General features: G+C 30.7%; 1 protein-coding gene across 5 annotated transcripts in view; it reads left to right on the forward strand.

Annotated features, from left to right (window-relative positions):
* The window catches only part of syd (JNK-interacting protein syd), a 46,675-nt gene extending 33,826 nt beyond the window's left edge, over positions 1 to 12,849 (forward strand). For 2 of the 5 annotated variants that reach the window (XR_015070190.1, XR_015070191.1), the window contains 5 exons: positions 819 to 990; positions 1,839 to 2,101; positions 4,871 to 5,113; positions 7,446 to 7,583; positions 11,387 to 12,156. Coding sequence is in view for 3 of the 5 variants with exons in the window: in XM_085943408.1 (XP_085799534.1) it covers positions 819 to 990; positions 1,839 to 2,101; positions 4,871 to 5,113; positions 11,387 to 11,523 (815 nt within the window). In the remaining 2 variants the exon portion in view is untranslated. Of the gene's footprint in view, positions 1 to 818; positions 991 to 1,838; positions 2,102 to 4,870; positions 5,114 to 7,445; positions 7,636 to 11,386 lie in introns of those variants that run through there. The other 3 variants (XM_085943408.1, XM_085943416.1, XM_085943427.1) reach the window with 2 other exon arrangements.
* The last annotated feature ends 658 nt before the right edge of the window (positions 12,850 to 13,507 follow it).

The raw sequence follows: 13,507 nt of genomic DNA on the forward strand, positions 1-13,507 counted from the left end.
TGAAGTCTTATCTTTTTAATAGATTAGGCATCTTTTTTTGGTTTTTATCAATTTGAGTGATAATTTTCCAGTAGTAAAGTGTTTCACTTACAGCAATTCTTTCCTTGCAGTGCTCACCTCATTACTAAGAGTCATGATGATCTTGTTTCCACTCACAATTTTCCCACAGTTATGCTTTGATTCAACTGAACAGGTTGTTGCCACTGAGAATATCTTGTCGCATTCTTGATTTGATATGACCAGCTAACGAGTGCTCCTACTCACCCTCTTTTACAGTTTACACTACCAATCAGGACCGGTCTCTCCAAGCTATCACCCTCTGAGTCACATGACAAAAGAAGTGAAGAGATTGTCCCTGACAGACATCTGTTTTTTTATCTTTAGCTGTTCCACAATGGATTTTTTGATATACCTGGAGATCCTCAGCATACGTCTCCAATACCACACAACAAAAACATCGATCCCTTTTCAATTCACATCTTTTATGGTCCACGTTTCCGCTGCATAAAGACATTGAGAAGATCAATCCTTGTACGAGATGGAATCTTATAATGTAGTCATTAGCGTCATAATCCAGTCCAGGCCTTGATCACGACTACTGATGACTAGCCAGTCTTGACAATATTGTGGCAATTAAAATAGTGATCGATAAAAACAAATTTGTTGAATTTAATATATTTAATATTATGTATACGCTGATTTGTCACCATGTTTGCCACTCTGCACTTTGGATACTCAGTCAACTTTTATTTAAACAAAGTTTACATAAGTAAATATTTTATCCATAGTAATTGTCTGATAAACGTTTCAATTTCTAGTGAGGTGCCTTGCCAACGTAGGCGACACGGTATGGTGTGGACATCGCAGTAAGATTCACGTCCTGGAACCTCGTTCACTGAAACTCCTGCACTGCTTGGAAGCTCATCCGCGGCGAGAGAGTCAGGTGCGGCAACTTGCTCATCTTGGAGATGGAGTTTGGGTTTCGATAAGGTCAGTTAATTATAAATTCATCATATTATCAACAGTATTCACTTACATGTTTTTAAGAAATCAGTTACTATTAGCTTAAAATATGAAGTTAAGAGTATGACAAATAAATACATTCACATTTTTAAGTGTGTTTTAGCTAGTACTGATGGAAATTAATGAAAAGCTTTAAAGGTACTAATAATAAAATGTCATTTTATGCATACTACTTATCAAACATTGAGTGATACAATCATAATATCATGGCATACATTCGCAAACATATTATTATGATTGGAAAACAGGTTTTTTTTCTGACAGGTAATTTTTTAAGTAAATTTTTTTTCCTGCGCTATAGCAATTTCGCCGGTTGAGTGAATCAGGCTGTTTGCACCATCGAGGATGTGGCAAATGTGAGAATTTTTAAGAACACTACTTACATCAAGTTGACACGTTGGATAAAGGTAGACTAAGTGGACAAGGTGAACTCCTTTGATTTCACGTGGCTATGAAAATTGTTGGCTTACAATTAAATTTAGTACATCATGCATTCAAAGCATCAAAGACTAGCTGTAATACATATTGCCTACTTTGGCTATTTTGTCGTTTACATATGCAAATAATAAAAAAATAACAAAAACTATGTAATTTATTAATAACTTTGTGAATGCGGAGAACACTAGTGGAAGTAAAGATGTAATGGTTAACAGTGATGATGAGGATTTCGTGCATCCTAAATCATATATTGATGGTGATGATGTTGAAGATTATGTAAATCAACACACACTATTTTTACATAATCTATCAATCTATGTGCCTTTCATGCAAGAATTTCCTACTAATACCAAAAAATAATTTTGTTTTTATTTCAGACTGGACTCTACACTCCGACTATATCATGCTCATACATACGAACACCTGCAAGATGTAGACATCGATCCGTATGTTAGTAAAATGCTAGGCACAGGAAAGCTTGGATTTTCTTTAGTGAGGATTACCGCTTTGCTTATCAGCTCGGGGAGACTGTGGATCGGCACTGGAAATGGAGTCATCATTTCTGTGCCTCTCACTGAGACTGATGTCATTCCAGCTACTGCCCCAGGAACCGTAACTCCAATTAGAAATCATATACCAGGTATAATCAGTGGCAGCCGGTGGTTTCCAAAATTACTTTTGTTGGGGGTGCACTAAAAATTTTTTTACCTTTAAAAAAAAATCAATTCGGCATTGTTTCTGCTTAGCGAACACCAATAACTTTCTCATTACAGTCTGTCCTGATTCTTAAAAACGATTTAATTCTTTTAATAGTTGAAAAACACCTTCCACTTTCCACAGATGTCATCAGAATCGTACAAATGATTTTCAACACTTTAGTTAGCATATCGATAAAATTTGACACAGGACAAAACAAGACTCTTTGTATTGATCCAATTTTTTAAAAAAAATATTTAATGGTTTTGGTGAACCAGTCTTTTTTATTTCGAAGGAACTTTTGTTAATTTTGATAAATTCTGTGTCTACCGATATCATTTTAAAACACTTACTGACTAAACAATAATATACAATGAATCTTTATTTAGATTTATTTTTATCAAGAAAATTCTCGAAATACTTTGATAAAACATCTCATAACACTGACTTTACATCGTAACAGCAGGAACCATACTGAATAGTGAATTGTATTAAATAATATTTCAACATAATATTCAAAAAATGTATAATTATTATCGAATCGATTGTTTTGAATACCTGTGTTTTTTTCAACACTCGTCTCAGCAAGCAGACTCATTATTTTATTGTCCCATCGTCTACAAAATGCAATAAAAATCTCTTGCCCAGTTAGAATTGTTATACATGTGACATCATGTTATAATACAATTACTTGGCTGAAAAACATAGTACCTAACAAATTATTTTTTGATAAATACTATTAAAATATTTGCAAATATATAACGATTTAAGGATCATATTCATAATATTTATGTTGATAATAACTTTTTATTCAATATCAGTATATTTCTAATGAATTTATGACATTAAAATAAAACTATTTTTTTATCAATCCTTCTAAATGTTGCGACGTTATTTCGTGTGTAATATGGATTTTACTGTGTCGAATTTACTGAACGCGAGCTCTGCAATAGAAGAATTCGTGCGCCAACCCGAATGCCCATAATATTTTTTGTGTTAATACGCCCCACGATTTTGCATTGTATTTAATTATCCAATACTGTATGTATGATAAACTAAGATCCATGTTTTATTTTCACCAATTGAAATATATTATTATTTATTAAAGTCCCGTAAGTATGCCTGTCCAACTGTGCACTGCACTATTCTTTTCGATTACCCATTATAATAGACAATGCCTATCTGTTGTATGTATTTCACAAACTTGAAAAAGCTCTGACCAATATATTTCAGTATAATTTTAGCATGGATACATGCTTTTGTCTTGACCTCCCGGGCGGATTCGTTACGAAAATCGCACAGGCGTAACGAAAAATATTGTCACAAAATTTGCGCGGCCGCGAGCTGCGCTTCGGGGATGACGTGTAAACCCGCACCCAGCAACTTATTTTGATAATTCTATAAGTATTACAAATTTCAAGCTGTTCTATAATTTTTCTTTAATACTTAAGCAGAGACAGTAATCTTGATAATGTGCATGAGCAGTTTTTATTAGGTACGTAAGGTAAGTTCTCTTCGTCAAGATGGTTTCAATCACGAAAGTATCATGGCGCGGGCCGGAGTGCCTTCACTCGGCCGTGAACGGCACTTCAGGCATGACGTGGGACCCGCGCACTGCAATTTATTATTGTTGTCAATTACATACAACGCAACAAAATGTTCGTCTGTCCCGGTCCTCATTGTTCTCCATCAACTTCTTCTGGTAAATGCACTCTTCATTCTGATTACGCATCTACTTCTGTGTGTACTTCGACATTTACTTCTACATCTGTTGACAATAATAAATGGAAGATATATCGTAGACGAAAGAGAGTAGAGCTTCCTCCTAAACATGCGCCAAGTCCACCAGCAGAATGGAAAAAAGGAGCCGACAACGGAGAAAAGTCCCAGTTTCTAGCAAAAAAGACCAATATTTCATCACTTTCATGTAGGAAACTTTCGGACTACTGCTGATAACGAATCCAGCTATCTCAACTACTCGTGCATCGATATGATCTTCGCTCGCCATATCGACGAAATTCAATCTAAAAATTGCATGATTTATTTCAGCTATCATAAACCCATATTGACCATTACTTCTAACGATTATGTGTAGTAAATACTTACGCACCAACATTACTATATGAGTTCAAAAATTTTCATTTTCAGAAAAGTGCAATTGTTTGAATCCTTTGGATTCGGTTACTTTGACAAATAAATTTTCTTTCGAATTTGGACAAACAGCATTCAGAGAATTAGTAAGCAAAGCATGTATCCATGTTTAATAATTTTAGCCGTCAAGGTTTAAGTAACCATCATCTGAGGGGCTGAAAAGTTATTTTTACAGTACACATATTTATTGATTGAGTTGGTTGGTGGATCACAGGTTCTATCCCGCGGCAGGCAAATAATACAACTTGTTTTTAATATGTGTCTGATTTAGTGCAAGGAACTGATGGGGTGGGTGAATGGTTAACGGCTAATCCTCAATAAATAATATGTTTGTTTATTTATGTATGAAAATTTTGAAGGTATTACGGATATATTTGATAATCTTTGGTTACTAATAAAGCATATTATGCAGGAACAGGAACTGGTTTTGACCATTTTTGTTGATACACTTATTTAAAAAATATCAGTGGCAATAATTGGAAAAATTGGTGTTGAACCGTGGCACTGTCATATTTAGCATAGTAACATGCCATTTAAGTACGTGTCTTATTTCTTATTATAGGACCCGGCAGTTTGGTTAGAGTGGGAACGTCGATATCAGGGGGGCGAGTACCTATCTGCTCAGTAGCACATGCCCAACTTAGTTTCCACGGTCATCGAGATGCTGTAAAATTCTTTGTTGCTGTGCCAGGGCTCAGTGGGGGTGGCGGAGGAGGCACTCCTGGATCGCCACCCTCTCCTCATGCCACCCCTGCGCCTATGCTAGTCATGTCAGGTGGAGAGGGCTACATAGATTTTAGAATAGGTAAGACAATTTTATTTATTTTCTCGAAATATTCTTTCTGCATTGTGTTTACACATTTTTTAAAAAACTATTTACATGATGTAGCTGCGAAGTAAAAGATATTTTTTTGGAATGATTTTTTTAAAAATTATAACCATATCGGTAGATAGTCTATATTTTTGATTGTTGCTGAGTATATTTTTTATAGCTTTTACCATAGTCTAAGATTTGGCATGAAATGGATTATGAAACAATATTTCGCGAGATACATATCTATAGTCTTGGCATTAGGTATATTGTGAATATTCGTAGCATCTTTTTTATATTGTGTGTGGTGTATCTTTCAATTGTCAACAACTAAAATTGGTACCAAATACTTATCAAAATGAAACAGGAGAGACCTTAATTCTAACTCTAGCATTAAAGATACAACAGAGTTGATTAACTAAAATTTTACCTATGAACAGAATACATGGCAAATTACAAAACTTATTTGAATCATACAAAGCTGTTTTGGTTCCATACTATATTATGCTTTAAAAAATATTCTATTAGAAACCAATTCTGATGTTATATTATTTGATACCACACACAATAAGCAAGATTGTAATTAAGTAGATACTTATAAATAGCTTTACTATTTTTTTTCATTAACATATTTGTTTTTCCTTGAAAATTTCATTTACAAATATAAATGTATTCACTTCATGTTATAGGAATGTCGCAATTAGATTATGTGAATAATCTGAATTTTTCTCATCAGGAGTTCACCATACATGCTATAGATTGAAAGTATTGAGATATTAGTTGTTAGAAAAGCCTGCTTATAGAAGTAACATATTACCTTACTTAAATAATATTCATTTTTAAATTGTAAACGTGCATTAAAAATTATACTTACATGTATTTAATAAATGGACACCCAAATCAGAGTTGTATATAAAAAAAAACTTGGTTTGTTACTAAAATATATTTTGTTTTTGTTTTACTAAAATAGCAATATAATTTTTTTTAATTGGACTTATTTTCATTCTTATTTCTACAATAAACATGATTTAATAAGTACACGCATCAATATTAATTGTTATTCAAAAATATAACGCCATTGAAATGAGTGAGGTTTTTATATTTTTCAAATATAAAGCTGATGGCAATACATTTTTGTTTATATTACCTATATTGGTTTTTTTAAATTCTCTGTGCACAAATACGTGTTACAATAATGTATCGTAAATTTGTTAAAAATATTAATGATAATATGTGGAGATTACGATAACAATTCAAAAAATAATAATATTGGGTGCACAGGTATTTATTACATATAATTAAATTTGTTTACCGGTCGGTGTAGAAAAATCACTCGCTTTTGGCTAACATTTCAGCAGGCCACAGGAATACAATGTTTTTTTCATGAGTGAACTGTTGAGACGTTTCGAATTTATGCTCGATGAAATCCAATGTGACAGCATTTTACAAACGAATGACTTTAAATGTTTAAAATTTTTTAAATCCTAATTAACCCACAAATCAAATGAAACAAATAATTACCTAAATATGGATTAGTAATACAGTGGGTACTAAAAATGTTGTAAACTAAAAAAATCAGTTATTAATAACAACTTACATTCACTAGTAAAATATTTAAATCAATGAGTGAATATTTAAGCGGTCAAAAATATAGCTCCATCTTCCATTAAGAGGCTTTTGAATTGAGCTTAATTTCACCTATTGGTTACATGATGTGTTATGCTGTTATGGGAAAGTATCATATAAATGACCCTGAGTTGAAATGTGAATTAGAAAAATTAGAAACTGAAACTGAAGGAGTTTCAGACTCTGATGGTAATATCACTGATGAAAGATTTTATACTCATTTTTATTGTAATCATATTGTGACTTTCTTCTTCAAAATTTTAAAAATACATTATGATAATTTTATTTTATTATTTGTAGGTATAATAATAATCTGTCTTATAATCATTGCAATACAGTATGTCATTTTGAAAAAATGTCACTTGATCTATAATTTTACAATCCATTCCAATTATTGAGGATATAATTATCACTTACTTCTGCATTTTATAAGTTATCTCCATTATTTTTTCATAAATACACATAAATTGACGATTAAAGTGGCCACTGTTAAATGGTGGGTAGCCATATTGGATTTCACTGCTGTTATCATTTGGCGCTTCTCAATAGTGTTGCTCAACTTTTGTCCTTTTAAGCATGTACGCTACAGCCATTACACCATGTCTTAGCAAGTGTTATTTTATTATTTATGTGAAAACACTGCTTAGAGATGCATTGTTTTGTTTTTAGAGTTTGGTGTTTAGTTTTTGTTTTTTGTTAGAAGACCACGCTGACGATGCACGAGATGTCGCCTCCCACCTGATAGTGTGGCAGATTCTTCCCGATACCTGACCATTTAACTCCTCACAGTCAGTTATATAACTTATTACTGGTATACCCCAAGAAAAACATATCGATGGTATGTTTCATGCAATGGTTTATTTACCTATGTCAATAATACACTATTATCACTCTTGGCATTGTGGTCAGTCTGATTTTGGTTAGTAATTAGAATCGAAGGTATCATTCAAATAATATTAGTTGAAAATTCTTGTGGTATTTAGAAAACGGGTTGTTAATGTGTATACAATGGTACTCATTAGACAATCAAACCTTTTTAACTTGTCTATATTTTCACTGTCAAATTGTTTTTATAAATCAATATGTAATATTTTATACACTTTTATGAAATATTTTTTATTTTAACATTTTATTTTTGCAATTTTTTTGACCAGGTAAATGATCTTTATAGAATTTAATATAAATTGACAGAAAAGAATCAATCTTTATATATTGTAATTAATTTAATTTTTTCAAAATACATGTCTGTTACTTTCATGTCGATTCTGGTTACAATAAAATTATTAAGTACACATTTTTTGCATATAAAACAGCTCATCTCTCTTTGTCAATAGCTTTATTTGTACTATATTATAACATTATATTCAATAACCGCCCAAATTAATTTGAATGTTGCCTAAAAAGCACTGCGAATTAAAAATTAGTACACAATTAAAACGAAAGAAACTAACAAACCCCTTCGGTGTGCGCTGTATGACATTGAATGTTGATTTTCGCACTCTAAAATTGTATTTAAAAATATGTAATAGGTTTTACCGAATATTTTCTCAAAACTATTATTATTCACCACAAACTTTTTACTAGGTTTGATTATTGTCAACTACAATACTCTGCCTTTTTGTGAAGACATATACTTAATATAGATGAAAGTGATACCAATCTAACGTAGATTTGAGTGTATTAACAATTCTAGCTCCTTACAATATTGTATTCATGGTTGTGTTTCGCCGTAGATACATTTGATGGTGGGGGCAGCTAAAGGTTCTTTTCCAGTATTGTATTGTAGCCTTTATGCAAACACACTGTAGACATAATTATTCTTGAATTTTTTTTAGATATTCATTTCTTTCTTGACTTCATTGTTTTCAATAAATAGAAACTAATAATTGTATCAAATAACTCAAATAGTCTTATTAATTTTTTCAACTCATATTAAATATTATGTTAGATATGATATGAGGGGTTAATACTAGAATATCGATTATCCGGATCTAGCTATAATTCTGATAATTTATCAGAAAAATGCGTGTCAAATTTTCAAACAATGATATGAAAATATATATCCCCTACGAATATTTTTTTTTTATACAGATTATTTTCATCCCTAATTAATCCGTAATTAACCCATTGGAGACAATCGGCGCCGTTCGTCTTTGGTAAAAATGTTTTATTTTTTATTTTTAGATATTTCTTAAAACCCTACATATCTAATAGTATAAATTGAAGTGTTTCAATACCTACACCTTAAATTTTATTAAATTTAACATCATATAATAGAAAACATTGTGACGTTTTTAGTAAACTCTTGTTAAAATTTACTACAAAATTTAATTTGGCCATTGGTCCACTTTTTTCTCCTTTTAATTCTGTATTCAATGTGTTAAGGTTCTACCATTTATAATATGCTTTTTACACTAAATAAATAAACTGTGTTTGGCAATCACATTCCATTCTTTGGGAACTTATTCACCACATTTCAGTAATGCCAGATGTTTCAGAGCAGTAAGAAATTTTGTCTCTTCATTCATAAATAATTAAAGTTTGCCTTTTTGAATAATAAATATTATCATGGCAATTTAACACTACTTACCTACTCTATATTGTGATAAAAGTAATCGAAAATTTAAAAAATATTAATTTATTCTTGTCATGCTTTTAACCTTACATATTATATTAAAACATATATTATATTATGGCAATATTAAAATGAGTCTTTTAATATCAACATTTTTTAAAACGTATTATATTTCTTATTGAGAAAAACTTTGTATAAATACCATAGAAAATGTGTATTTACTCAATAATATACATTGAATATATTATATACACTATTTGCATAATGCCGTTTTCATAATCACTAATTGCTCATTTCTCTAATTTTGTAATATTTTTGTTATTTTATTTTGAAACACAATATTATGTTGTATGATTTTGTTTGCCATGTTAATCTATATATACACCGAAGACACTATATTTTTAACTACATACCTACATATTGAATAAAACAATTATGTTAAAAACTTATAACTTCATAACACATTTTCCCCATTTCCACGCAGTTCTTACTGTACTTATTTAATCTATGGATACTATTATTATAATTACTCTCCAAGAAAGTTTTGTTTGTAGAAAGACGCTATGTAGAACTTATAGTAAATGCATGGAAAATATTTCTTCTGGTTAATGCATGTCAACACCATTGGGTCTATTCTATACTTATCGAACACTAAATTGATAAATAGTATCAAACTTAGGGTAGGTTTGTATCAAAATATTAGCACTTATTGTAACAATTACACGAAGCCGGTTTTTATTGTTGCAATAAGTGCGATATTTTAACAGCAGCAAGATAGGTGCTGTTAAAATATAGCACTTATTGCAACAATAAAAACCGGCTTCGTGTAATTGTTACAATAAGTGCTAATATTTTGATACAAACCTACCCTAAGTTTGATAATATTTTTCACTTTATCACTTTAGCGGTCGATAAGCATAGAATAGACCCACATATGTAATTATATATTTCAATGCTTTTTATTTTAGGTGTTATGGATGTTTTGTAGTTTTGTACAACTGTATTTTTTTATTTTATTATTACAAAAAAGTGGTTACTTATCCGATAAAACATAACATCGTTGACCTAGTTGTAATACAGCATGATATTCCCTATGCAAATTTTGCTATCGAAATGATATCTACACTTCAAGTTGTTTAATAACATTATTAATGATGAAAATAATAATGCTGAAAAAATTGTAATACTCTTGTCACCGAAGGTGAGTGAGAACCTAAGTTCTTGTTCCCATGATCCAGGGTGACAAAATGAACATTTTGGCATTGAAAACTGCAAAAAACGTGATACATGGTGTTAGAACTAGGGCAATGGTACCTGAGTAGGTATGTGTATTGCATTATATAATGAAAATTCAATATAGTTAGCGTACTGGTATATAGATTGACTTTTCACACATGATGTTGAATTAAACTATGTGTGCTTATACTGACAGAGTTTTTACGAATAACGGTGTTTAAACATTCACCTAACTCATTGGGCCCTTGCTCTGGATCAAATATATATTGAAAAATAACATGTGATTTTTGCCAGATATGAGATTCAAACCTATACCCTGAACCGCAAAGACAGGTCTGCTGTAGGGATCATTTTTGATAAGAATTATACTATACCTGTTATATATGTAAAAATAGATAGAATCTACCAGCTTTTTTCTATTGAATTTTGTTATAAGATGCGAATGAACTTCTCTTGGAAGGTGATACTATCTGTTCCAAATAATTTTAAAGTCACGAAGTATCGAAGATTATGTGGATTTACTACACATTTAATGATATTTTTATATGCAATACTTTCCCGATTTCGACTAATAAACTTGTCGAAATATCTAAGTTGCGTAATTGATTTCTTCAATTTAAAGATATTCAGGATTATAACAGTTTAGTCAATGCTTGATTTGTACTCATATTAAAAAATTCTATAATCTTCAATAGTTTTTATAATAATTATTGTATATTTAGTATTAACAGAATGTACTCTGTATTATCTGCATTTCATTACATTATACATGAAAAAACTTTTACATGTGCTATGTTAAATTAATGTTATTTTATTTTTTAATTTTCTAGGTGATGGTGATATGGAAGATAGTGTTGTGTTGGCTGAAGGTGAAACATTAGATGGAAACGAAGGGGCTGGTACAAATCCTCAGGAAGCAAAAATAGAACGTAGTCATCTCATAGTCTGGCAGGTCGCGCCGTCTTAAGTATTATAAACATAATCTATCTGCCTCCTTACCTACGTAAATATGTCGTATAGTATTGACATACTCAAAATAATTTATTTCACTTTTTTATAAAAAAAAAAACAAAAAACTTCTACTCACACTTAAATTTGGATTGGGTGTCATTTCTGATGATTGATTCATCAAGAAAATACGTTTTCGCTTTGTTATTATTTTGTAGAATAATCTGGCATTTATTCAATTTAAGTAATGTTAAACTTAAGATTATGTTTGCCTGAATTTCAATCACTTGGACATATAAAGAAAGTCAATCAATGTATGCAAATAATAATAATAATGTAAAAGGTGTTACGATACACTCACTTTTGTTGAATCGTTTTTAAACTGCCGAAATAAACATTCTTTTCTACAATTACAATGAAACAGTTGAATAGTTAGCGTACAACAATGTACAAAACGCAGTTATCAATATAATTAGATATTTATTGCAACCAGACAAGTGGCCATTTCGAGCAATAAAACATAGATCTAAGTTTTGCCTGAATGTTATTTGTGTCACATAAATGAAAACTGTCTCATTCTCAATACAAATAAAATTATACATGCTTTTCTAGTACATGCATTAATTACCTCAACTTGTATTTATGTATTTTGAAAAAATATTAAAATAATAAAAATATATATTCTGTACCTCGAGAGCCAGTGTGTCTCAAGTACAATGTTGTCGAAAATGACTGGTACATATTTTATATAATAATAATATGCCAATAAATTCATCTTTTGAGTCTATTCATAAGAAAAACTGGAAATTTTTTATACCATAAAGTACATTGGCATTAAAAGGATGAAAAATGTTAAATTGCATTTTTCTAAGTGTTATATTTCCACTTAGATATACTGACTCTCAGGTACAGATATTATGATTTCATTCTGTTCTATGAATAAGCAATATACTTACTATGTATGTATAAATGATATGTACAGTAAAAACAATGTTCAATGATGTGCGTGCGGATGTTTACCCCTACTAGTACTACTAATTACCTGGCAGCCAATGTACTCGTAGCGCTGACGACGGTGTACGTATTCGTATGCATACAATCCATGAACCGAATCATTGTTTTGTTTTTACTGTACCATGTTATTTTTCTAAACAGCAGTTAAAATACAGCGTGTAATAGAACTGTCACTTCATTATGGTCATAGTAAAACTTTTGTTTTTTAATGCTTTATTTTATAGATTATTATTTATTTCACAATAAAATCATCCATATAATCATGTTTTGCTTGCTATACGAAATTTATTATATCATGTACCAAGTAATGAATGTGATTAAATGGAAACTGAAGAAGAAAAAAATTATTCATAGTCCCTGACTGTGTGCTAAATAGTCACTTTAAGTATATTTGATAATCCACTTCTAAAAATCTGTATTTTTGTATAAACTCAATACGTATTGTATTTAGACTTTCATGTTTGACCTATTCTGTACTATTTACTGACTTTGTTTTTTATCTTGGCGCAACTCGTTAATGAATATTACTCATCATTTGTGTTATACCACGGTAATGGTTATTCTATTGTCCGTGAGATGTATGAAGACAAAATATAGTTTTATTCTGTGTTTGTTTTCTGTACATTATTTGTTAAAATGCTTTACATAATATGTCTTATATAATATTATCCAAATATTGTAGTAAGGCCTTATAACTTAAACTTCGTAATATGTATATTATCATGCTATAGTAAAGATAGTTGCTGCAATATAAATATTCTAAAAATATTTTCAGTAATAAAGTACTGTGACTTGAAAATATATAGGTACTGTCAATAACACTTTAAAATTTTTTCCTCTTTAACTAGTAACCTCTAGACAGTGTTTCCCAAGCTGGTGAATTTGAAGTGGTAGGGGTTGAACTTTTTGTAAAAAAAATGACTACCATAGCAAGTTACATGTGTTTGATGCAGCTACACTGTGTTTACCAACGTCCCATACATGTTGCA

Source organism: Rhyacophila brunnea, unplaced genomic scaffold, assembly GCF_057557595.1.
Source record: "Rhyacophila brunnea isolate RB1 unplaced genomic scaffold, BYU_Rbru_1.0 scaffold_1, whole genome shotgun sequence".
Classification (NCBI taxonomy): Eukaryota; Metazoa; Arthropoda; class Insecta; order Trichoptera; family Rhyacophilidae; genus Rhyacophila; species Rhyacophila brunnea.